At 42.3% G+C, this 27,365-nt stretch overlaps 1 protein-coding gene across 9 annotated transcripts in view; it reads left to right on the top strand.

Annotated features, from left to right (window-relative positions):
- Nucleotides 1-27,365, top strand: part of LOC105931278 (rho guanine nucleotide exchange factor 9) — a 73,781-nt gene that overhangs the window by 39,494 nt on the left and 6,922 nt on the right. For 5 of the 9 annotated variants that reach the window (XM_036127023.1, XM_036127019.1, XM_012869891.3 and 2 more), the window contains 9 exons: nt 6,849-7,028; nt 9,606-9,695; nt 13,209-13,409; nt 15,640-15,819; nt 17,509-17,741; nt 18,655-18,784; nt 20,095-20,226; nt 22,405-22,648; nt 24,935-25,003. In XM_036127023.1, the coding sequence (XP_035982916.1) occupies nt 6,849-7,028; nt 9,606-9,695; nt 13,209-13,409; nt 15,640-15,819; nt 17,509-17,741; nt 18,655-18,784; nt 20,095-20,226; nt 22,405-22,648; nt 24,935-25,003 (1,459 nt within the window). Of the gene's footprint in view, nt 1-2,194; nt 2,715-6,848; nt 7,029-9,605; nt 9,696-13,208; nt 13,410-15,639; nt 15,820-17,508; nt 17,742-18,654; nt 18,785-20,094; nt 20,227-22,404; nt 22,649-24,934; nt 25,027-27,037; nt 27,106-27,365 lie in introns of those variants that run through there. The other 4 variants (XM_036127021.1, XM_012869890.3, XM_036127022.1 and 1 more) reach the window with 4 other exon arrangements.

The following is a 27,365-nucleotide window of genomic DNA, read 5'->3' as shown; positions in this document are numbered from 1 at the left end:
GCGTACGGTGAGAGCAGCGGAGCTACAATGAACGGCTAACACCGAAGCTAACCTAGCCGCTAAGCTAACCGGATACATCATCTCTAGAAGTGCAGATGCGCAGCCAGGAAGCGGAAACTAACAAGGAACGAGCTCTGGCGTTACGTGAGCGCGTCAGAATGATTGGCGTGTGGGACAACCAATAGATAAGGCGATACCCCCGGAGCTTGAGGGAGAGAGGAGAATGAGAGCAGAACCAAACCTCTGACCAATCTCTGCCTTTCAGTGCGAATAGCAGGGGTAGGTCAGAGTTTTTACAGGCCTGCAGCTCCCACAGAGATCTAATTTTTGAACCTCCTTTTTTCTGAATACATAATGTATTGAATACTGTCAGGGTGGAAGGACCATTTCACCCAGTATAACAAAAACAGGATTACCAACTATATCTTTAATACATTAGCTTCACACTCATACAGAAAGTGTACAGGCTGCAGTTAAATGGGTTAAACAATCCAACCGTCTGCCGGGCCTGCAGGCATGAAAACGGTTGTCAGCAGATCAGCGCTGCTCCGAATCTCAGCACATTTCAAAGCTGATGACGTTGTTGACGTTGATGACGTTGATGATGATGCTGTTGACGTTGATGACGTTGATGACGTTTCACATGTATGCGAGCACACAAGTACAGACAAGTTCGCAAATTGATAAATCGCTCCTGATTTCTTTGAAGCCGTCTTTGAGAGAAAGTTACAATTTCCTCCATTTTTGGAGTCTGTGTTATACCTTGTTTATTTCGACTCCGGCTTCCTGAAGCTGAGAGCGCCATATAAACGCAGAAGCTAACATGGCCATCAGCCCCTGCAGATTGGAGTAATTTGCATCTATTTTTGTCTACAGTTGCAGTTGTCCCCTTTAAACATTAAATAGTTTAAAGAAAAATGATTACTATTTTAACTATAAGAGAACTCCTGGTTTTGACCTGACGAAAGTATTCATCAAATCTTTAAGGAAAAAAAACATCTGAATGTGACAATCATGCCAGTACGGCATTTCTAAATCAATAAATGGTGTTTCAGATTATAAAAGATGCGGAAATTAGGCACCAATTTAGCTGGTTCATTTTATAAAAGGCGTTATTTGCAACAAAATAAAACTAAATTAAAATGATTCGGTGTAGTTTATAAAAATGCATGCTGTGCTAACATATAGTAATATGAGAGCAGAGCCCATATGCTTGTGCATGATTAAATCTGGTTAATTTGACTTAGCAAATTCAAAAAGTTTTGTTGGTTTTGTCCCTTGTTTCTCACGCTTGGTGCAGCGGCCAGGCGAGACAAAGATTATTCAGTGCACCTTATTTAAGTCTACCTATATCTGAGTTGTGTTTGTTGACCTTTGCTCGTAAAAGATCTGTGGGAACGCGACTCAGTATTCCGCGTTCAAAAAAAGCAACATCACCATTTTCTCACATAATTCATCCAGTTTGTTTAATTATAAAAAAAAACGTTAGCTAAATTATTATTATTAAGTTCTTTTTTGTAATGTCATTCATGCGGCAGGTTGCTGTTTTGCCTTTTCACCATCCCTGCTTTCAGCAGAGGGTATTTTTCTACATGATCTGCATTACGCAATTGGCCTGGTCTTCGAGAACGTGAAGCTCTTTGCTCAACTTATTTACATAAACATACATTCATTTCGCCGGCTTCGGCAGTAGGTGCATGCGTCGGGGCCTCGTTTAAATGAGGGCAGCCTACGTCAGCGCGGAGAGCCGCTGTTTGCTCGGTGTAGCTATTTTGGGAGCAGTTCTGCCTCGGTGTTTCAGAAGTGAGGATTAGAAGGACGAACAAAACTCTGATTTGGACACATTTAGCACCTTTGTGCATTTGCCCCATGCGTTTGTAGATTTATTCAAATATTTTTTTTATAGAAATAACAAAATGTTATGCTTCCAAAACCTTTGATTCCCAGTCCTCCAAACCTTCTGCTTAAGATCAGCCCAGGTTGTATGACAGGACAGAGAACACAGATACTTCCATCACACGTCAGCGCATGTACAGTAGGCTGGTGTTGTCAACCCTGTGGCACATCACATTAACATCCTACTTAGCTGTGACCTTACAGGACCCAAAACATTTACTTATGTAAAAAAAAAAAAAAAAGAAGAAGAAGAAGACACAAGATCATAACATCAACTGCTGGGTTGATGATTCCTGCCCTAATTACAGATGTGTGTTCACACGTCAGCATGGCACGTAGCATCCGACCGATGGTCTTGGCTGGGGGCTACCTGTTGTTCCTCACTGAGTGTGTAATTCCTCCTGGGCAGGTACCTTCAACATAGAGCTGTGCTGGGCTGTGTGCCGTTCAGCCAGAGGTGTCGGTGTGCAGATGGTGTGCGAGCGAGCGAGTGAGCGAGATGGCCGTTTTGTGTGGGGACGCGCGTGTGTTTCTCACCGGTTCTGAGGGGAGCGTCTTTGATTGGCTCCCAGACTCAGGGTATAAGTGTATTACATAAGAGGGCTGGCAGACACAGGGAGGACGGACCGCGAGACTCGCTCGGCGCGTTGGTATAGAGAAACCTCTCTCAGGGATAGCGGCGCCTTGTCACTTCCCCCATCTGCGGAGGACCGTCGCCTCGACAGCTTCCCTAAAAATAGGGCTTCCGTTATGAGGATTTGAGTGAGCTGGACTTCTCCATGTATGCGCTCTCCGAACAGCTGCACGCCACGAACATGGTAAGGCTCGGACGTTAGGCACGCGTGCGTCTGCTCGGGGGATGCTATAGGTGTTTTGGTGGAGCTGTGCTGTGGACGGAGACGGGGAGGATGTTGGAATGCAGCGGATCTGCCAGTGCAGTGAATGCTGATGTGTTGAACTGCAAAGATGACACGAGCAAGTGAATCCGCTCTTCACGCTCGCATATTTGCCAGCATCAAAATAAGAAAGTATTTGCCATATGCTTCTGTGTTGGGGGGTGGGTGGGGGGACCGATTTGTCTGCGTGTTATTTGCATTGACCCAAATAGACATTTGCAGTTTACCGGGGGGACTCTGAGCTCCCTGAGGCTTCACGTTGCATCTGTAACGGTGAGAGCGGACAGACGAACAGGTAATAACGAGCGCATGTTTCTCGTCGCGTTTGCCGTATGATAAGTGATCAGGCTAGGTATGGGGGTGTTCTAGAGGAATTGGGGGAAGATTGATTATGTAATGCTTTTAATTTATTCAGACATGTGGAGGGACAAGGGATGCGATATGCTGGAGAGCGCAGGACCGATCTCCTTTTGGGAGATGAAGGAATGAGGCAAAGGAGAGCGAGGCGGGATGGGGTTGGGGGGGTATGGGCAGCAAATGTCCTGTCTCACTTTCTCTTTCTGTGTGTCGTCTCTGTTACAGTCCATTAGTAGGGACTAGAGAGATTGTGCTCGTGCTGAATGGGGTTTAAAATGGAGTGGTGTTGGGAGTGCGATGGGAGGTGGAAGTGCAGGGGGAACAAGACTGACTTGAATGCGTAAGCCACTGCGTTGTTGGTATCGAGGTAGAGCAGGGGCTGAAATGTTAAGTTACTACGCTTGTAGCGTTTGAAGTTTCTTAATGACATGACAAAGCACCGGAGTGGCTGCCGTTTTCTCCCCCCCCCCCCCCACACACACACACACACACACACACACACACACTTGTTGCTGCAAACTGCCCGTCAGCTCCCTGAGAGAAGCAATAATCGTTGTCTTCTCCGTTCTAAATAATGCGAATTAGATCATTTTTACAGCTTCGTTTTCAATTTTGCATAACTGTTCTATCTTAATTAAGCTTATCAGGCCGTGCACAATCAGTCGTGTGCCGGTTTTCTTATGTTAACATTTGGTGAAATACAGTTCTCTTTCCGACCAGCTTTGAGATACTCCAAGCAGTGTTTCCCAGCCCTGGTCCTTAAGCCACACCGCCCCGCGTGTTTCAGATGTTCCCCTGCTTAAGCGCACCTGATTTTAATTAATGGCTGATTAACAGGCTTTTGCTGAACCGTAAATCATCAGAATCAGGTGCGTTCAAGCAGGGAAACCGTCTAAAACATGCAGGGCAGCGTGCCTCGAGGACCAGGGTTGGGAAACGCCGCTCCAAGTGCTACAACTATCGGCACCGTAACCCTCATTTGGCAGTGACACCTACCTGCTCGATGTCAATATTGCCCCGAAGCTTGAAATCGGACGTCACCTGGCTTTGCATTCAAAGGTGACAGGTTCGTGGGTGTGAAACCGAACAGCAGAGGGATTGTACTCTCGCTCATGGGCCTCGCTCGCCGCTTGTGACAGCTCACGCGCTCCCCAAATTTGGTCATATTCTAGTGCATCCTTAAGTGTCCTTGCCTCATCCCATCATCTTTGTCAGCATCAGTTAAGCATCCTCATCTGTCACCATGACAACGGCTGTTCCTCGCCGTGCAGGCGCGGACACCTCCCCCTTGTGTTCACTCCTCTGCCCTGATTGGCTCACATCCCCTGCAGCTGCCATGGTGAGCTGTGGTGAACGTGGGCTCGTGTACAGGTTGAAGGACCGGCGAGGCCCGAGAGCTCCGAACCGCATGGGGAACTCTTAAAAAAAGAAAAAGAAAAAAAACACTGCAGAAGCAGAAGAAAGAAAATATTTTTCTGTACTAGAGATGTGGCATTTTGATGATTCATCAATAAATCAGACTAAGTCAGCCTACATTATAACAAAAAAATATGGCTTGTTTGATTTAAAAAAAGAAAAAACACAGACGCCTGAATGGAATATAACAAATTCCTCACCCATCCATGGGACACGGTTGTCCCCCGGCCTTTAATAACTCCTTACCTGGAGCTTAAGCCTCGCCTGTCAGGCTTGGTTAGCCCTGGCTGCTCTGACCACAGCCCCGGGGAGTGGACGCATGGTTAGCTCTGAACTGTAGGATGCCCATGAACACTACTGCGGGGGGAGAACAATTTTAGACGCGTCTCTCGCGGAGCCGTAAACAGGGGTGAATGTATACAAAGCGGGGAGCGCGGCTCGTGTGCAGATACGCATGGACGTGTAGCTGTCAAAGCCAGAAAGCCGAGTAGCCAGCGTGATGGATGGCGAGGCTGTAGGCTGATGATGTCAGACTCGGCCCTGTCTTCAGAACATTGTCTGCTGCCTATTCTTCCTTTAATGAGAGCAACTTCTGCTTCTCCGGTTCCCCTAATCATCACCCTACTGGCTTCTGGGATCTAACTCTAACCGAGACTTCTACAAAACCGAGCAAAAGTATTCAAACCTTTTGACCCCCCACCCCCCACACACACACACACACACACACACACACATTTTTTACGTTGCAACCACACGCGGTACAGTGTGTTTTACAGGGCTTTTACGTGATAGCCGACATAGGATATTGCAGCATTCGTGTTGCAGCCCGCTTTTACTCTGATACCCGGAAACAACATTTGGTGCAGCTGTTCTGCAGAGACCGGAGAGGTTTGTTGTGAGATAAAGAGCAGCATCACGCAGACAAACGGAGTGAGCAGAGTGGTGAGGGTCGATAACCAAGATCCCACCTCAAAGAGCACTCTCGCGTCTATCTTCTGGAAATGGATGGAGAATGGGACGAATGCAAGCCGGCCAGGATGTCGGGCTGTCCACGTCAATTAGCAGTAACTGGTAGCCGTGGAAGAACTGCAGAGATCTGCGGCTGAGGTGGGAGAATCTGTTGGCCGTTAGTCGCGCCCCTCCACAAATCCTGGTAGAGGAAAGCCATCGTTGGCGCACAGCAAACATGTGCGCTAATGAAACTAAGATTGAACTTCTTGGCCCACATGCGAAATGCAGGGTGTACAGACGATTGCCACCAAACACGCCATACCCGTAGAGAATCGTGCTGGTGGCAGCATCATTCTGGGTGGATGCTTTACTTCAGCAGGGACATGGAAACTAGAGACATATTACAAAGTATTTTCAGGGTTAACGTCAGCAAATCAGTTCTACTTACTCTCTTCAGATTTAACGCCTTTCAGATTATTTGCAAGAAGATATCGGCATAATATGTACACATTTTCATCCAGCTTAGCATCATGTGGTCTTTTGAGTTTTCTGCACAACTAGCCAAACTGAACTTTGTGGTCGTAATGAAACAAAATGGGGAAAAAGCTCAAGAGGTGACCAAGCGAGGATGGAGGATTTCTGCGAGGAACTCTCTGTTATATACTGCTACTCCTGGCCCCGCACACAGCTGTGTACTGTAACTGTTCATTTCTAGTGCGACAAGATGTACAACATTATTTATTCATGATTTGCTAATCGATATGTAGAATCTGATGAGTCACTGGTCCATGACTTGTGGAGGACTGCTTTGCAGTTGAAACAACAAGCCCTGCTGAACGCATGAAGGAAGGTTATCCCTTAAATTTGTTTGGCTTCTCCGCCGTTATGTCACATCACCACTGGTATTTATTATAATGTCATATCGAGCCAGTTACAGCCCTGTGAAGAGACGGTTAAATAGTTTCTGGACACTGTGTTGTTTCTACATTAAAAGCGTTGCTTTTTTTGTGTGTCATTTTCCCTTTTGTCGCACCGTGTGTGCTGTTTTGGTGTTGTGTTTGCATTGCAATCTTTGTATTGTCACAGGACTCCTTCAGTTGTGCATGGATAAGCAATCAAAGTGGTGTAGCAAAAAGGATTAACGCAGGTTGAGGCCAAAATGAGGCACATTAACTGTATTAAAGTGAGCATCAAATTAGATTTTTGTACTGCTTAAAGCGTGCATTTCATTGATGACTGTCTGTTTACGCACGTTTCCGTGTTGCACTGTTTCAGTGTTTCTTTTATATGATCAGAATGAAACAAAGCCGATCCCCTGTCTTTCTCCCTTAGTTGATAAGTGGAGGCTCGGTTGTCAACGCTGAGGCGGTATGGGACCATGTGACCATGGCGGATCGGGAGCTGGCGTTTAAGGCCGGCGACGTCATAAAGGTGCTGGACGCCTCCAACAAGGACTGGTGGTGGGGCCAGATTGATGAGGAGGAAGGATGGTTCCCTGCCAGCTTCGTGCGGGTGAGTTTGTGGCTGCCAATGACACCTTGACCCAACAGACACTTTCATACATACAGAAACGTTGGCATGTGAGCACACAGAGTTGAAGGGATAAACACACAAAGACACAGTCACATAAACTAATGCACACATGAGAATAAACAGAGTTGCATATTACTTTGTTTTAGGGGTACACAACACCCAGGAGATGAGACAACATGTTAGCTGAGCATCTTTATATCCAAGAACAAGAAAGCAAAGATGCTAATGAGGTTCTCATTTTGTGTTTGCTTTCACCTTCAACTCCTGTCCTTGATTAACAAAATTTTCCTTTATTTTCCTTTGTTGGAGCCTATATTGTGATGATTTGACATCTTGCATACCCTAATAGGAGTCATGCAAGACTGTGTTTTTAGATTAGCCTGGTGTAGCTACTGCCCATTTCTGCAGTTACCTGTGTATTTTCTTTTATTAGCAGCTGTAGGATTTCTATTTTTAAACCATTTCCACCTTACAGCCAGAACATTGTGATGAGGTAAAAGTGTATATGGTAGAAATAACAGCATTCTAATTACCATATTACTCTATATTTGTAGCTGTACTCTATTTTGCTGAATAATAAAACATACAAGCAGCCTAAACTACTTCGTTATTAAGGAGATTATAAGAAGCAAGCAAACAAGGGGCATTGACAATGGTCATTGCCAGGGCCAGAGCTGTTTTAGTGGCAAAATAAGGATTAACATGGTCTTAAGCAGGTGGTCATAATGTTATGGCTGAAAGGTGTAAAATTTGAGTTTGACAACAGAATTATGGCTCACACATTTCCTTGTCAAGCTTTGAAACGTTCTTAACCAACTAACTAATCTGAAAGTCATTTAACCAGATGGAGGAAAGACTTGGTCCATTTAGAAGCTTAAAAGATCTTGATAAACAAACTTGATATGTAGAATTTATTTAGACATTTGTTCTAAACGTTTTTCTCATCAAAATCATAGCAAACCTTCCATTGCGAATAAAGCACTTGTATGCAGTGTCTTACAAAAAGAATAGCTGCACCTTGAACCTTCTCACACGCTGTCATGTTACAACCACAAACTTTCACAAGCATAAATGTGATAGACCAACTGAGAGCAGTGCAAATTGTCAAGCGGAAAGAAAATGATACATGATTTTTTTTTTTACTTTTTTCAAAATAATGTCTAAGAAATATGCTGTTCATTTATATTGCTCTGATTCGCCTACATTAAAAAATTTGCAACCTTTACATTAGTAAATGAAGTCTACCTGTATATAGTTTAACCTGAGTATAAACACAGCTGTTTAGTGAAGGCCTCGCAGGTTTATTAGAGGACATTAGAGAACAAATAGCATCGTGAAGACCAAGCAGAACACAGCAGACGAGTCAGGAAGAACGTTGTGTTTAAAGGAGATAGATACAGGTTTAACTCCTCCTGGCCAGTATGTGGCAGACTCGCGCTGACCAGCTCTCGTCAAACAGTCCAACCTCCTGTTAGACTGTTAGCCAGCCAGTTGCCAGGTCCTTTTGTTAGCATTAGCAAACATTTAACTTAGCTGTCCAGAAGGGAAGTGGCAACCTCTGCATGGTTTCTGAGCCCCTTTGCTTCCATAAGTCGGCACCAACGCTCAAAAGCTTGACTGATGTTCACCCTCGTTTTGCTTCTTTTTTGGTCCGCTACAATCTGAGAAATGTAACGGCGAGAAGAAGCAATTTCTCGGCGCTATCACAGAACTACTACGATCTGGCAAAGCCTGAGCTCTGTCTCACTCGATTTCAACCTATTCATCCTATTGGTGCAGAATCCTTTCGTGTCGACATTGGCATCATAACCAGAATATTTATATATTTTGCACCCGTCTAAATTTTTAAAACAATTATTTTTTATACCATATATTTATTTTTCAGTACAAAATTATATTTTTATTCAGCACCTCCCTGGACGTTCTGTGGATGTGCTATTTTTTTAAAATGTATTGTTTTAATGAAAATGTAGTCACAGTCTTTACTTTAGACCTAGGTAGATGGTAAAACAAAATCCCAAGCAATCAGCATCTCATAGAACCATCCCCACATGGTGGGGAAGGCATCCCCACCATGTGGGGATGCCTTCCCTTAGCATGGGCACCGAAGCAGTTCAGAGTTTATTGAGGCTGCAAAAGACTTGTGAGTGGGATGAAGGTCCATCTTTCAGCTGAACTTGAACCTAAGCAATGGACTAGAAGCTAAATGGATTGTGTATGTGTAAATCCCATTAAAACACAGGGCTTTACGTTTGTGGTTGTAACATTACAAGATAGTACAATGGGGTAGAATGCTTTTGTAAGGCATTGCACTGTATATCTTTAGAAGTTCCTGTAGGGATTATTTAAGCCAGTAAAGGAGGAGTGTGTCGGTAAATTAGTGACTTTACTGTAGGTGGAGTCCCTCCACTAAAAACCATCTCCCCTCCAGACTCTTCTCATGATCATTCCCACCTGTCCACCCTTCCATATTCACTCCTGAGAGGGCAGGAAAGACAGGCTCAGTGACTGTCAACCAAACAGTATCTCTCTGTTCTGTCATTCTCTTTCTCCAAGGTGGAACCCCACCCTCCTCAGCCCCAAACAAAACAGGTTTTCTATATCAACCCCATAGCAACTCCACGGTTCCAAAACACCACGTCAAAGGTGCGTTGTTCCCAGCTTCCATCTACTCATCCAGCCTGCCCGCTCACCCGCCCGCTCCAGTCTGTCCACGCAGCGTTCCCTCGACATTACCAGACATTAATGTACCCATGGCGTTATCACATCATCCCTAAAAGGGGTCAACAGAGAGGCACCACTGATGAGTCAAAAGTAAAGAGTGTGTGAAATGCCCTCTGGCCGGCCGAGAGTAAAATTCTGCTAATGTACTCACGTAAAAAAGAACTTCATTTCAGGACGATTTCTTTTTCATACTTATGGCTATCTGTACATCCAATGTGAATCATTGTCCCCAATACTATTTTTACTATTGACTCTGACTGCGTTTCAGTCTTACTGCCGCACTACCAGTTCCCGTCAGTGCTCAACCACCTGTCACTCTGCTTGTCTGTGGCGCTGCATTTCCCATCTTGTGTTTGCCGTTCTAGATGTCGGTTCTTTGATGTACTCTTGGCAAACTTTGTGTGTCATCAGATGTTGGCTGCTGGGCAAATCAAACCACGCTCACTTGGCCCCTTATATGAGCGACTGGAACAAGCTGTATTTGTGGATTTGTGTGTGTGTGTGTGTAAAGTTTCAAGACTGCCTGATTGTGTAAGGGGGTCGGTGTGCGTAGCTTTAGTAAAGAAGAAAATACTTTCTAGGTAACTTACCTTAAAATCTCCTCAGAATATCTTCTCTCTTTTTTTTTAGAAACATGGTTATCATAACAGTTATGATTGGCACTATGTCCCTAAAATTTTTGAGACGCTGTCCCAAGAATACAAACAAACTCTCTAAACAAAGTGGAAGTAGTTTGTGTGTGCATTCATGTTCATGCTAAAGTGTGACTGATACATGTTCTGCAAACGTGTGACTGTCAACTGCAACAGTTTCGTGATACTAACCCTCAGCAATAAGAATGCTGACCATACAGTGTCCTCCACACTTGGTAAAGCTGTTTAACAAGTTAAGTTCACAGTTTACTGCAGTAACGGAATCTCACAGGGTGAAAAATAATTATTCAACCTCTAAATTGAGTATATATAAAGTATATAATTCTTAAATTATAAACATGATAAGTTTTTTTTTAAGTCCAATCAGAGTGTCAGGATACATTTAGTTCACAGTGACTGACTTTCTGTTTCCCTGAGGTGTCAAAATTACGAGGCGCTGAGACCTATTTGTGTTAGCCGTTGTTCGACATAAGAAAAACAAAATGATGTTCCATTCAAACAAGGCGGGTCACTGTTGATCTTCATCAGTCAGAGGATGACCACAAGAAATGGCTTCTTGCAGCTGAACTTGGTTGTATCTACATTTAAACAACTTGAGCTGACAAATCAGGTTAAAAGACCCATATTTGTCTTGCTACAAGTGAGGTAGGGTTGGAAAAATTATACATTTCCAATGCTTAATTGTAAAAAAATAAAAATTGCAGAAAAGAGTGGATTAGATGCCAAGTTGTTGTTTGGTGGGCATTCAAGGAAAAGGCCTGTATGTCGTAATATCGCAAACAAAAAAAATGGGCATTACTAAACTCTACCGGGGTTTTAGCTGGAATCCGGTGCTTTGGTCAGACTAACATTGAGCTTTTTTGACAACAACAACATCAGCAGTTGGATATAGCTTGAAACATAGAATGAACAGATGAAAAAATACCTCACTCCCACTGCTACGTATGGTGGAGGATCTGTGACTGTGTTTCCCTTCTAAAGGCCCGGGAACCGTGTTGTCTTTGAAACCTCATGAGATTTTAAATAAAAACTCCTTGCGGTCTGCCAGAAAACTGAAAATGGGTCACCATGTACTGTATTTTTTAGACTATAAGGCACACTTAAAATCCTTAAATTTGTGGACCTTATATAAGGATCATAAAGTGGACCTTATAATCCGGTGCACCTTATATATGATTAAAGTTGTGCTTACTGACCGATTTTATGTGGTACAATGCGCTCAAAAATGTGTTACAATGTGGAAGCACGACTTTGGTTAGCAATAAAGCCACTCTGCTCAATGGCTTTTCAGAGCATTACGGTACACTGTGTCACTACCTGATTGGACCCCTGAGCTGTCTACAAGACTGCCTGACTGTAATATCTAAACTGGAAGTGCATTCATGTAAGGCAGCCCGAGCCCGAAGTAAGCGCTTGCAACAATAAACCAAGTAACTTAATTCAATAAAAAAATATATTTTTATTTTGGTCTTATCTTAGAAACAGGGCAATGTAGTTCAACTGCTCTGTCCTCCCAACAGAGATGGATACACTGCAAAAAGGGAACTTAAAGTAAGTAAAATTTTCTTAAAATTAGTATATTTTTCCTTGATTTGAGAAGCTAAATAAGACTATTTGCCAATGGAATGAGAATTTCCAGCCCTAAAATAGGATAATTAGATATTCTGCACTTGAAATAAGATGATAGAGATGAATTGTTCTTATTTTAAGTACAAAAATCTTATTCCATTGGCAGATAGAATGATTTACCAGCTCAAATCAAAGAAAAATACACTAATTTCAAGAGGGTTTTACCTACTTTTAGTTCCCTTTTTGCAGTGTAGCTCTTCCTCTCCGGAAAGAGCTGTATACGTGGAGGGGCACTCTGCAAAAAGGGAACTAAATGTAAGTAGAATTTTCTTAAAATGAGAATATGTTTCCTTGATTTGAGCAGCTAAATAAGACTATTTGCCAATGGAATGAGCATTTTTACCCCTAAAATAAGATAATTAGATATCCTGCACTTGAAATAAGATGATGGAGATGAACTGTTCTTATTTTAAGTGCAAAACTCTTATTGGCGAATAGTCTTATTCACCTGCTCAAATCAAGGAAAAATACTAATTTCAAGAACATTTTACTTTACTTCCCCTTTTGAAGTGCGGAGTGATAATCCGGTACGCCTTATTTGTGGACATAGACACGTTAATTCATAGTGCGCCTTATAATCCGGTGCGCCTTATGGTCTAAAAAATACGGTAGTCTTTCAGTAGGATGATAAGGCAAAACCTATGGACAAATAAACAAAGAAACGGTTCATCAGACACCAAAATCAACCTTCCATCATCTCCAGGCATCTATGTCCCAAACCTTAAATCCTATTGAAAACTTGTGTGGCTGAGCAGAAGAGTAGTGAGCATAGATGAGGACCCCGGACTCAAATGGCAATGGCCCCTAAAATCCCTTTCTTTGCATGCCCCAACTTTGGTAAATGTAATCAGAGGACTAGGTACTGTCCTATTAGTGAAGTACTGTCAGCAGAGATGCTAATAACTGTGTTACATGCGTTTTCAAGGGAAAAAACAGCAAGTTTTTTTTTTTTACGTGTGAGATTAAGCTACTGCAATAAAAGCTTGAATTTGTTTTAAGGCATTTTACACATCTTGTTGTGCTAATAGGTATGGAGTGTGCTGTATAAATACGTGCAGTGAAGGCTTTTCCATCACATTTCTGCATTAAACCCAAGAGTGCGCATATGAGCTCTTATGAATGTGTCTCTGTGTGTGAACGTATTTGTCCTCAGCTGTGGGTGAACCAGGAGGACGGTGCGGCAGAGCCGGCCGAGGGGACCAGCGAGGTGCAGAACGGGCACCTGGATCCGACCAATGACTGCCTGTGTCTGGGCTCCCCCCTTCAAAACAGAGACCAAATGAGGGCTAACGTCATCAATGAGATCATGAGCACAGAGAGGCACTACATTAAACACCTCAAGGACATCTGTGAGGTACCGAACACATGCACGCATCCAGCAACACAAACATGTGTTGCTCTTAATATCACTATTGAGAGCAGCAGAGGTAGTAAATTGTAAGAAGCTGAATAAACAAGGGCAGGTGTGAGATGTAGAGCAGGCTTTATCATGCTACACAAGGATCTATTAAGAATCAGTAACACTCCCACATTCACACGTTTATCCGATTATCATATTATATCTTTGGATTCAAAAACAGTCCGGATCTCGAGCTCCTCTTCTCACAGGCCTGTGAGTTTCCACCCTGTAAGTTTGGCTGTCTATAGCTACGTTTATGTGGACGTAAATAATGGGAATAAAGGGCCGATTGGAATAAAAATGCATCATGTAAACACGGCAATCGCAATATTGTGATCGGATTAAGCTCAGTCGAAATGAAAAGGGTGGTTTATGCCGATTGATAATCCGGCCGGCATGCATGGAAACGCTTGTCAGGATCGAGTTATTCTGAATGCGGCAAACTGACCTGAGTGTGCATGTGTGCCTGATGTAAATGTGACGTAATTCTGCTTTGAGTGGCGGAAATACGTTGGGAAGCAAAACTGGCTGGGCTGCCGATACAACCTCTCTATTCAAAAACACTAAAAGAGCTCAAAATTGTTATTTATTCAGTAACATTTCAACCGTAATTAGAACCTGGTGTAAGTCCAGTCTGAGCGCTCAGAAGACAAACTCGTACACTACTACTTTGGTTACTATTTGTTATTTAGCAAAGACAGAAGTACTTCTTCTTCTGTGTTTCTTAGTGGTTCTATTCTGAATAAAGCCAGGTGCTTATACACGCACATTATGATCGGATTAATTGATTGTGTGCCCATATTAACCGTACAATTTGATTATTTTTTGTTTTTTAATCCAAATACTTTTCAACCCGATTGTGAAATTTTTATGCATGTAGACATAGCTTATGACAAACACATTACTATGCTGCCGTTGAAATTACATTTTACCCTTAATAAAACTCCTTTTTTACAAAAGCCTTGTTTGGTTCATTCTACTTTCTTCAAGAAGCCTCTCTTAAGTGCTATTTAAAAGAAAATCTGATTAAAACTTTAAAATCTGACAACATTTCTGATCAGCCAGTCACATAATTTAAAGATACTATCCAGCGGTGCGTCGTTTTTCGCTAACAAATGTAAACCAGCAATAAAAACAAAGCTAGAGAACCAAGTATGAGTTTTCACCTTGGGATATCACAAAATACAAAGTTTATAGAAGGCGTGCTGAATAAAAACAACAACTTATTTTGCTGCATGTTTGTTTGGACGATGTCATCACAAGAGGCACAGGAATCTTGCTGTTCAGCTTGCGTTAGTAAAAACTTTGGCAGAAAAGACGGAAAGTAATTTTAAAAAAGGCAAATAAAGAGGAAAAAGACCAGGTATGTCCTCAAATTACCTCAGATTAGCTGCCTCATTAAGTGATGTCAGCAGGGGCATGTGTTTGTGGAAGCTTGTTTTTGTAGATTTTATCTTCCTGAGTGAGACGTGTTGCTCTGTAGGAGACAAACTAAAGCTAAAGTGACTTTGACTGAGTTTAAATAAGTCTGTCCTGTAAAGTTTCATCATATTTTTCTCTGTTTTGATTAGCAAAAACAATAGTTTTCTAGTCCTGGAGTATTGAGACAGACTCAGAGAAGCGCAAGTTAGTTCAGGTTTCATTTTTTTTATCATTATTATTTTTGGTTTTTAAGAGCCAGCTTCTGCATGAGTGCGTCGGAGCAAAACAGATAAAGCAGATGAATAGACCATTTTGACTTTGGGTGTTTTCTCATGCACATTTCTGGCTTATCTAATCATCAGGGCCTAATCCTCTATATGCCCTTTGTTTGTTCTGTGGACGAAGCGTGATGTTTAAAAATAGTTGCATTAAAGCATAAATTTCACCTTCTCACCTCCGTACTTCCAGCTAGGGGGAAGCACTCTGCGTAAGTGTTGTAATGTAAAGGGCTTTTTAGCTCCCAAAATAAATATTAAAAGCCGGCTTACCTAATAGAGCAATATGAATTCACTGGCTATGATTATTTGGACTGCTTGACATCTTGATATTTTCGCTAAATGTTAAAGCATCATGACCTTTAATTAGACACTAGCAGCCATGTCACAATTTCTTCACGCTGTTCTGAGTGAGAAATATGTAAAACTCATTTTTTAAAAGTGCCATTTTGAATTAATTTATTCATCTTTTTTCTTTTTTTTTGCAGGGTTACTTGCGCCAGTGTAGGAAGCGTGTGGACATGTTCAATGACGACCAGTTGAAGGTCATTTTTGGAAACATCGAGGACATTTACCGCTTCCAGATGGGCTTTGTCAGAGATCTGGAGAAACAGTACAACACAGAGGAGCCGCACCTCTCTGAAATCGGCCCATGCTTTTTAGAACATGTGAGTATTTTCTGTGTTGTTCTCACTATAAGGAAAAACAAATTTTGGGACCAATTTTTAGTGAGTGATTCTGTAAAGCTTGACCTGCTTTAGCAGATTTGAGCTTATTGTGTTTTTTTTTTTAAGAACTGTAAATAACTGCATTTTTCTCCTTACTACAAGTACAAATTGTGTGATAAAATTAGAAAAAAGGTTATTGTTTTTGTGTACAAAAACAGCCTGTCATTCCAGAGCTGTCTCTCTCTGCATCACTAAAAACCTACAAATAGGGTGATTATAGTGCAGCAGTGTGTGGTGGCTAATCCTCCTTATTGCAGCCGTCTGGAGTTTGATCCCCGACCTTGAGCCTATTTCTGTCTGTTTACTGAAAATAAAGGTCACTTGCACCAAAAAAAATCTTTAAAAAAATTACAGCATATTTATTTTACTCCATTACAATACTCATAACAAATCAATTAAATGAAAGCGACCAAAAAGTGCACCATATCACAATATATTCACTTTTGTTTTACAAGAGTATTGCACAATTAATATCAGTGATGTGTAACTAAACAATTGAGAGAAAATGGCTTAGATTGGCTTTTATATGCAAAAAATGTTCACACCTTTATTGTAACTGTACAGGAGCCTCAGAATAGGGGTGTACCCGCGTTTTATGTCCTCAAGTCCTGACGTTGTAGTTGGTCCGTGCAGCATGAGTGGCTGTGATCACACAGAAAGAGCAGCTGGTTGAAGTCTGAAGGCACATTGGTTGTTTACAAGCATATGCATGGTTCAATATAAAATCAGAAAGAATATTTATTCCAAAACATCACATAGTCTTTAAAAAAAAAACAGCTAAATGGTATAGCTTTGTAGTTGGCATTGTGTCGGGAATGCAATTGCTTCATTTATTCCTCTTTGGGTATCAGTTGCTGCATACAAGCAGGCTGGATTTAGATTGACATCCACTGTTAAAAATAAGAACTGTAGTACATGTTGTGCACCTCAAGTGAATTATAAAAGTTAAACGGACCTTAGGCTCCTCTGAATTCTCTCGAGACATGACATGAAGGTATACCCGCAGCTTCTTTAAGTGACCTTTCTGTTATTAAGGAGCGTTTTCTTATACGCAGGACAGAGGTGTTGCTGTTACACGGTTCTGCAGTTAAAAACTATTTTACTGCTTTAAAACAAAGACAAAAATATTGCAGAATTGACATTCTGAACTGTCTTTAGCATCTTAACATGATGACCATTGCCGTAGCACACGTCCCAAACAACTAAAATTATTGAAACGGAGCAACTTTGCTGTAATACTTACAGCTTTGTGTTATCTGCTGACATGTAACCCCTCTGTTGTGCTTCCTTGGTCTACACCGATTGTGCAAACAGCTAACTCGGCCTTCTTTACTCGGTGACAGTGGCCACACTGAAGAGTGCTGAAGTCAGCGTAATGTGGTAGATCTTAGTTATGGTACATTCACTGATTGCATTTTCAGTATCTGACCAGACGGACACCGGTCCAGTATAATGTTTTTGGAGTAATCGAGTGAACCAGCGGACAGTTAAAGATAAAAATTTGTCATTATCTTGAAGCTAGAGCTCTAGAAACCCCAGCAGCTTTTGTGGCAGTCCATCTGTTTGTATAACTAAGTTTACAGTCTTCCATCTCCTCTCATGATAAATCTCTCCTGTTTTGCACCGCAGCAAGATGGATTCTGGATCTATTCAGAATACTGCAACAACCACTTGGACGCCTGTATGGAGTTAAGCAAACTGATGAGGGATGGCAGGTATCAGCACTTCTTCGAGGCTTGTCGCCTCCTCCAGCAAATGATCGACATCGCCATAGATGGCTTCTTGCTCACCCCTGTCCAGAAAATCTGCAAATACCCCCTACAGTTGGCCGAGCTTCTCAAATACACTGCACAAGACCACAGGTATCGTCCACTTTAGATGTATTCCATTACATTAGAACCTGTACCGATGCAACGCTGCATCCCAATATGCGCTGTGCTACAATCTCCTGCAGGTGGTAGGTTTATTCTACTGAAGCAGTCATTTTCCAGGCTGGAATTGAGCCAGCAATATGAATCCAGGCTTGCAAATCACAATCTGTGTTTTGTTTTAATGGTGCTTTTGCCCCAAACTGGAAATACTAACAGATCTCTGTTATATGTGCTACAATTTTCCAAAAAAAAAACCCGACATGCTCAGTGCAGGGGCTGGGCGGACAATGTAAACATTTGTGCATGCGCTCTCACGCCCAGATGCGTGTGCGAGCATCCAGATGTGCAAACTCATCCGTGTGAACCCGCATAGACCCTGTGCATGTAATTCAGCGTGTCTCCGCCAGCCCCAGGTCATTCACACACCAAGCATTCTCAGCCAGAGAGGGACAGGTGCCAGCTCTGCCAGAAGAGCCTGCCAGATCACAGTGTTTCGCTGTTTGAGAGCTGTGGAGAATCTGCCAGTTATAGGCCTGTGTCTGTCTCACTTGTTCGCACAACACTGTGACGAACACACACACACGCCTTATCTTCCAAAGTGAGGATTGGATCCGTAGCGCGTCTTAGCCAGAGGGCTAAATCCAGCTCAGTTTGCATAGATGCTGTCAGACCTTACTGTGAATAAAGAGACAGCTGAATAAAATTAAATAGCTGTGTGTTAATTTGACTGTATTTCAATGGACTTACCCCACTTACTTACTGGAGTTTATCACCACTGCCTTTAATAGGCTTCTCTGTATCCCTCGCTAATGCAGCGTAATATGTCTTTGAGTGGCCGAACTCCAGAAGCTATAACTTACCTCCCTAACGCTCGCGAGTAATTACGCATACCTTGTGTCTGTAGCGACTATCGATACGTGGCAGCCGCCTTGGCCGTAATGCGGAACGTCACTCAGCAGATCAACGAGAGGAAGAGGAGGTTGGAGAACATCGACAAGATTGCCCAGTGGCAAGCCTCAGTGCTCGACTGGGAGGTATGTACACCGTGCAAAAAAGGTTTTCCCAGTTTACATAATGTCTGTAACATTTCAGGAACATGTATCCAAAACCTTTCAATTTCCAAGCATCCAGAATAAGCATCATGTTCTCTGTATTGTTTGAAGAGATGATCTAGCAATGTGGTGTTGCAGACGGGCAAAACGGGGAAGGCTGTAAGAGTCGTGCAAAAGAAACCATAATCAATAACTGCTCAGCTACTTCCTGACTAACACTGCTATCATTAACGAATAGTAGGTGGTTATTTAGTCGGGCAATCTCCTCAGGTACCTATACTTCAGTCTGACAGCATTACTCAAATGGGGATAGTCCTCATATTTTCAAGTGTGGTTGCGCGAAGTCACCAGCTAACTTACCTATAGTTGTAAGTAGCACTGAGTTTAAAGAGAAGTTACCCTGAGAAGTTGTTGAGGGCTAACAGCTAACAGGGTTCCTGACAGAACACTGGCTAATCCTGGCAGTAGTTCTATTAAGGGGGGGGGGGGGGGGTTGCGTGAGGCAGCATTGCGCAGCTCTAAGTGAGAGCTCAGACCAATAGTACGCGGTCATTGGACTGTCTGTGTCCATAGCAGCTAATGCTAGCTAGCGTAGCTTATGTTGTCTGAGAGCTTTACTGACTTTTTGATGTTGCCCTCAAACATCGAGACGTCGATTACTTTGAAAACCCAAAGGGGTGGGCTGTGGGGGCATAGCTCCAGAAACCTGTCTTTAAACCAACGGAAAAATTTGATTAAACATCTTAGAGATTTGGAAACCTTTTAAATACATTTTAAGGTAAATATATATTTTTTAACATTTTAAATACTTATTATACATTGATACTAAGAACTGGTAAATAGATTATTGAGGGTATTGCAGTAATTACTGCATTGTAGCACAGGAAGTGCATAAAGTAATATGGGGAAATAACCTAAAGAATGTCTTTAAGAACTGGTTTTACATGATGATGTTGAAGAACACTAGCATCGACTGATTGAAGACAAAATCAGAATAGTACCATTATCATCTCATAAAGACGAGAGAACGTGATCTAAAAGGTTGTGTAACGTATCCACTTGTTTTTCTTGAAACACAACTCAAAGGATGGCCCCTATTTTAATACTGTCTCAGACATTAAATATAATGTTTAATGTCTCAGAATTCTGAAAGGTCCCTCAGAGCCACAGAAAACATTACGTAACTGTTTCCAAGGGCTGCGGAAATGTAGCTATAATTAGTAAATTGACTATAAGTGTACCAAGTACCGGTGTGCCTTTAATTAGTTAAGTTTTTCTGTGATTGTATCTAGGGAGATGATATCTTAGACAGGAGCTCTGAGCTTATCTACACCGGAGAGTTGTCATGGATCTATCAGCCGTACGGACGCAGCCAGCAGCGAGTCTTCTTCCTCTTTGATCACCAGCTGGTGCTCTGTAAGAAGGTAAGCTCTGTCTGCCTCCCTTCTTGCTTATTTCGGCATCCTTTTATTTCTACGCTTGTATGGGTACAAACAACCTGGTTGCAAAAGCATAAATCCCCAGTTTGCGCTCCAGCGAGTTGCGGGATCACATGGCTGGTTAAGAGGGGGGATGCTTGAACACAGTGTGACTTCATACAACCTTAGCGAGGAGTTGAAAATAGATTACATAACGCTGCATGAGACACACCAGTCCTCTGGGAAGACGCATTCAAATCCTAAGCGCATTTCACAAAATGGAGCTGTGGTCGTTTGGGCTCTAATGCACTTGGGCTGTTATTCTTCCTGTCAAACGAATGTTTATGCTCGGCTGGACCGGATAACACTCCGCAGAGCCGGAGACACAAATGCAGATGGACACATAGACACAAACGAGCACACGCAGTGGCCAGATTACGGCGTCAGCGCGCACAGAGGAGCAACAGTGTCTTCGCCGTGCAGGCACAGAGAGAAACTGAAAAGGAAAATAGATATGTTTGTCCATCTGTTTTATTTTCCACCCTTCAGCTCCCATAGTTGAGACTCTGGCACTCGAAGTTAACCTCTGTGTGTTTGTTGGGATTTTATGTAACTGTTCTCATCCTCTCTGTGTGGATTCAGCCTCAATATGTTCTAAATTATAAATTCCAGTCTATTTTCTGATTATTTAATATCCAGCTTCCTCGGTACAACGTGTGCCAGAGATCCTACCCGCCTTTAGGGTATATCAGAATAGTAGCATGTTTCAAGTACCTTTCTACCTCCTCATCCCATCTTAAACTTGTCGGCACAAGCTCTGCATTCATCTTTCAGCGTTAATACATTAATTAATGCATTCAATGTTTTGCCTTTCTTTTCAAAGTTGAGGCTGAGGATGAATGGATTTGTGTGTGTGTGTGTGTGTGTGTGTGATTATCTTTCTCTAGCAACGTACAATCCAAAACAATCTAGAACATTTAACTCTTTAAGACCCCATAACTTTAGTCCAACCATAGGCTTTTATACGCTTGAAAAAAGGCAGAAAAATTTCTGTCTCTCTTTAAACATAAATGTTTCTTCAATTGTCAGCCTCAATTACAGATCTGCCTGGAGAAAGAAAAATATATGATTAAAGAGAAACTGATCATTTTCAGGTGTCATCACGTTAAATTAAGGTTTGTCTAGTATGGAAAGGGCAAGAAATTGCATATACTATTTTACCTAATTTTTTGCCAAAAGTATTGGTCAAAGGTATTGTATTTTATATTGGAAGCTGTCCAATTTCACATTTAGTTTTTCAGTGCTCAGAGGATCTTCCCATGGGTACTTTTTTGTTGACGTTGTCATGGTACAACCATGAGCTTGTGTGCATTGTATTTTGTATTTTATTTGAAAGAGTGAGGAAAATATAACAGGATTTTAGCTTGAAAACATAAATCTGGATCCTTTACTCTTTCACCCCCTCCCCTCCCTCCCCATAAAATCCATTGCAACTAATTCAGAAGTCCAGCTGTGTGTCATGCAATCTCTGTATAAATCCAGCCGTTCAGTGAAGGCCTCAGAGGTTTGTTAGAAAACATCAGTGACCAAACAGCACCATGGAGAACAAGGAACGTAGCGGACAGGCCTAGGTTGTAAAACAATACCCCAAGCTTTAGACGTTTCACAAAGCACCGTTGGATCCATCGTTCAAAAATCCATAAAGAGTCCAGGACAACTGCAAACCTGCTAAGACCTGGCCATCCAGCTAAACTGGCAGTCTAGGCAAGGAGAGCGTAAACGAGAGAAGATGCCAAAAGGCACCTAGTAACTCTGGAGGAGCTGCAAAGATCCACAGCTCAGGTGAGACAATCTGTCTCCCAACACCAGCCTAGATAAACAAGAGAGGCATACCCCCAAAACGTTTTAGGGATAGACGGTCCAACAGTCCCAACGGAAGCCACACTTTCCCCAGTTTTATTTGGAAAATAAATGTGAAAATCATACATACTTTCATGCATAATTCATGTTGGTTTATCATATAAAATCCCAATAAAACACATTAAATATAGTTATGGTATGATGAAATATAATTTACTGCATAATAGACGGCCAGCACACTAAAGGAGAAGTGCGTGTTGACGACTTCCCTCTGCACTCAGACGCACGCTGTTTTACAGAAATCCTCCCTTCCCTCCTCACCAGGACCTGATACGCCGGGACATCCTGTACTACAAGGGCCGCATCGACATGGATCGTTACGAAGTCCGGGACGCCATCGACGGCCGGGACGACGACTTTAACGTCAGCGTCAAGAACGCTTTCAAGTTGTACAACAAAGACAGCGAGGAGATCCACATCTTTCTGGCCAAAAAGCCAGAGGAGAAGATTCGCTGGCTCAGGGCCTTCCACGAAGAGAGAAAGATGGTGCAAGAGGACGAGAAAATCGGTAATCACACACCCTCTATGGCTTCCAGTTTGGTCTACATCATTTGATCAAAAGATGCAGTAACAGGACCACAACAGACCCGCATTAGTTCTGACTGGCTAGATTCTGTTCAGAAGGAGAATAAAATTACTAATTTAAAGACTCGTTTTTAAGATTGTAGCAGAAATGGTAAATGGCTTGTACTTGTGTAGCGCTTAACCTAGTCTTGACGACCTCCAAAGCGCTTCACACTACAGTCAGTCATTCACCCATTCACACACACATTCACACCCTGACGGTGGTGAGGTATGTAAGTAGCCACAGCTGCCCTGGGGCAGACTGACAGACTTATCTGTGACTTCATTTTGAAAGCCATTAACCTAAGCTTCTTCTCCTATCCTTCAGCCTCTGAAACAGAATCTATGTTTACATGCACAAAATCTCACTATCGGATTAAAATGTATTTGGACTAAATAATCGGATTGTACCATTTATTTGGGCACACAATCAAATAATCCGATCATCATATTCCAATCGTTTACATGTCGCTTTTTTTATTCCGATCGGCCGTTTATTCCGATTACTTTTGTCAATGTAAAGGTAGCTATATAGCAACATATTTGTGGCAGCAGGCCACGGCAAATCCAGGAACAAGTCTCCCCAGGGTGGTTTTGTGTTTTTTACAGATCCTGAAAGAGTGAAATCTAAACTTTCCAATGATGTCAGGCTTGTAGAAATAACAAAAAAGAATATTAGAAGATATGACCATTTGAATATTGGAAAAGAAAATGTATGAGATATCAGGCCTCAAATTTTTTTAGAATCACCTGGGAATCCAGCTGGGCATTGTTGTTGTTTTTTAAATAAATGTTTATTTAACCAGGAGAGTCACCATTGAGATTAATAATAATTTTTTTAAGGGAGACCTGGTAAAAACTAAATAAAAATAAAAAGACAAATAAAAAAACAGTTACAAATTATTACATGTTAAACATCTTATATAAATAGCATCCATAAAGACCATTTAGAAAAATTAAAACCGTATAAGTTAATGGGTGTTTCTTGAATAGCTGTGCATACCTTGCAGCAACACCTCCCATTTATAAAATTGGTAAATGTCAATGATTTTTTATTTTTTTTTATCTCTGCATGTTTATTGTATCTGCAAGATTGCAATTTGGTTTGAAATAAACGCGTTGGTAGAATGGTATTGCTGCTTTTTAGTTGATCATTTGTTTTTTTTTTATTAAATTTCTAAAGAAAATAATGTGCACCCGTTAAGATAACATTTCTCATTGCCATTGCAATATGAAGCAAAATCAATCATACAACAGTATCTCTAGCTCAAAGACAGCAGTTTGGGGTTTGGTGATCAATGCGTGTGCTTAGAATGCTGGTATGAATAGAGGTGTTCACACCTTTTATATACACTATGTTTTTCATTCTATTAAACTAAGCCTACGGCAGAAATATATATTTTTATGTTTTGTGCTACATTAAAAACGCATAACAAAATTAGCTGTCACCTATGTCCAGTTTGGACATTAAAAATGAAAAGATAAAATAATAATGATAATTTCAGTATGATGCATTATAGTATTTTTTTTAAGTTCTCAAACTCCCCCATGTCCAAAGATTCTTATGTCCTGCTGCTCTTTTTCTGCTGCTAAATGATCCTTCCGTATGTTGTACACAACCTCTGGAGAAGGTTTGTGGAAACTAAGGAAGGTTCACCAAAGTTAGGCGGTCGCTTCGTCAATTTCTTCCGCTTCATCTCTCCTCATTCAGAATGTGAAACGGGTCCGGCGTCGGCGTCCCTGTTAACGTGCACTCCCACAGCGGAGCGCTATAACAACCGCGCTGTAACAACCGCGCTGAGTAACAACCGCGTTCACTTCCTGGGCAACCCGGTCAGCTCAGCCCCTCTTCACGAGTCACAGAAACACAGTTAGTCTTTCAAGCAGCTTTTAAGTAGCCCTGTGTTTTTTACAAATATGCATTCCCCTTCCCTACATGCAGATGCTGGTCGGCTGGATTCTAAGCTTAAAACAGGCCGAGATTAAACACAAAGTTGACCATTTTAAAACCTCTGAATCGGTCATTTGGAACATTGAGTGGTATCTTTGTAACTTCAACAAGCACGTTTGGCAGTGAAACCAAAACCCACTATTTCCCCAGGAACTGAAGCTTCTCCGTTTTCTCTGTTTGTGCTCTGCCGACTTGTTCCCGCGTTTCCCGCGGCGCGTCACGTACGATCCGCTCGCCCCCTCCGTGAATGTCTGACCAAATTCCTGTGCTGCTGTTTAGGTTTCGAGATCTCTGAGTACCAGAAGCGGCAGGCGGCCATGACAGTGAGAAAGGTGACCAAACAGAAAGGTGAGGCATCAAGAAGATACCAGGTGATTTTCCCTTTTGTTTTGTTCTCCTCACTTATCTACTCTGTCTTCTCATCGCTGTTTACTCTTTCCTTAATAACATGCTCTCCTTTTTTACTTTCTGCACCCTGTTTAACACATGCCTTGTTTCTGAGTGAACGATAGGCCGGTCTTGGACCAAGTAACCCAGAACAGTCAAGAGATTAAGGTTATGCGTTGTATCACAGCGCCCTCCACACTTGTTGGCAGCAACAATGGTTGAGATGTGTAAAAAGCCTTCAGATAAATCCAGTTCTTTATTGCAGTAGCATAATCTCACACTTAGACATTGGAGAAAAAGCCCACCTTTACTTTAAATCCATCTTATTGTAATGTTTATCAGCACTGATTATTGGCAATTCTGATAATATAAATGTAACTGGGGAAGTTTTGTAATTTACTCTACATAATCAAAAAACGCTGGTGTAGATTTGAAGGGACTTCAAAAGCCCTTTTGGGAGAGACAAGAGCGCATGCTATTAAAGTAAGGATGTCCCATGTCTGCAGTCAGAACAATAATTAAAAGTTTAAAATGACTAAACCTGTGACAAACAAAGCTGCACATGGACCTATTTGTAGCGTTCCTCCCTGCGCGGTGAGCAGGATGATAAGAAAAGACCTCCTAAGCTCAGTGTTACAGAGGTGCAACAAAGAGTGAGATTTTGGGGTGAGTGGCTCTCCATAACAACCACTGAACACTTTCCACATGCCAACTGGTTGGCAAAAAAAAAAAAAGCCTTTCCCATTTCTACCTTCACAAACGTAAGCATGTGAAGTTTGCAAAACTGTATTGGCTCTAACTAACACCGGCGGGATGTGGTCAGACGCCATTGTGTTTGTGAAGAACAAGCGCTCCAGGTGGGTCTAGTGTTTAACTAATGCAGAATCTCTTGCGTACAGCGGAGGGTCTGTTACGCTTTGGGCCTGTTTCTAGTCTACTGACCCGGGGACCTTTGTGAAAGTGCATGGCATCATGAACTATGTGAAATATCTGGACATTTCACATAAAACCTGGTGGAAGCTGCCAGTTAACAGAAAATGGCTCGTAACTGAGTCTTTCAGGGCCAAATCGACCCAGATCTGACTCGCCACACACAAAATCAACCTTCTCCCCACGGTCATCGCGGTCCAATCACTTTGGCTCCGGTCATTTTATTCAAAACAATCTCTGTTTAAATGTCGTTCCTGAAGTTAAAGGTTGAGATCATGGTGCTGCGACAAAGTATGCATTTATCTGAAGGCTCCCAACACATGTTTACCAGGGGTGCCAATACTGATGGAGGGGGCTGTGTGTCTAATATCTTCTGTCTGAGTTACGTGTCAGTCAGCCCACACCCCGCGACGATTGAACACAAGTCGAAAAAAGCAGCCGTTAAGCACCAATGAAAAGACAGAGGGCTGTTTTTTTTTTTTTTGCATGCAGGTGAAAGGATGATCCCAGTCTTCAGGACATGTGGGTCCTGTGTCCCGCTTGTCTAGAAACCGCCAATAGATGCGGTTCTCTCTCACTGAGCTGCGGCGGCTGTTGTAGCCTCCGTTCGCCTAAAATGTGCCGTTTGATACTGCAGCCACACACCATGGTGAATGGGAGCGAGGGCTTCAGCAAAGGCTTTAGGGACAAACAACAAGCATGCGGCAATGAGCTCAGTAGCCAGAAGAACACGTCAAACGAACTATTGCGTTTCCGACAGGACGGAGCACCCACATGCCTTCGCCCGCTGGCGTCATCCTTTAAGATTTAGCCATCTCTATTGCCAGGCTAGATGTTTGTACATTTGCCATTACTGATGTTCTTGCCAGATAAGCATGACCATTCATTAAGGTATTGATGAAGTAATAACTCCAGCTGGAATGTTCTCTCTGACGTTAGGAGTCCCCCCCCCCCCCAACACACCCCACACCCCAGTAGATGTCTGTGAGAAGTAAATGTCGTGTGTTTCTAAGTGCTGTATGTGTACGTGGCTGGCACAAGGTGAAGTACTTTCTTGAATTTCAGATTCATTTATAGATTTCATCTTGAGAAAGAGGGCCATGTTGTATGGACATGGTTTGAAAATGATAAAGGTATATTCATTAGAGCTTTCCTTAGAGCTAGCACAATAAGATGCCATGGCAACTGCTAAGCAGCATTGGAAGGTGTTGTGTTTATAACGTTGGCACTGGAGCATGCAATCACTGTCCAATCTGTTTACAAGCATGATCTTGACAATCCAAGATAAACAGGCTCTACTAACACAAATAGATCCAACCTCTCCGACTGCTGAAACAGCGGACACCGTTTCTCATCTCTTTGGGAGTTTTTTTTGGTGTTGTTTTTTTTTTTT

Source organism: Fundulus heteroclitus, chromosome 23, assembly GCF_011125445.2.
Source record: "Fundulus heteroclitus isolate FHET01 chromosome 23, MU-UCD_Fhet_4.1, whole genome shotgun sequence".
NCBI lineage: Eukaryota > Metazoa > Chordata > Actinopteri > Cyprinodontiformes > Fundulidae > Fundulus > Fundulus heteroclitus.
Note: the sequence above shows the minus strand (reverse complement) of the source record. Positions and strands in the feature narration are given on the sequence as shown.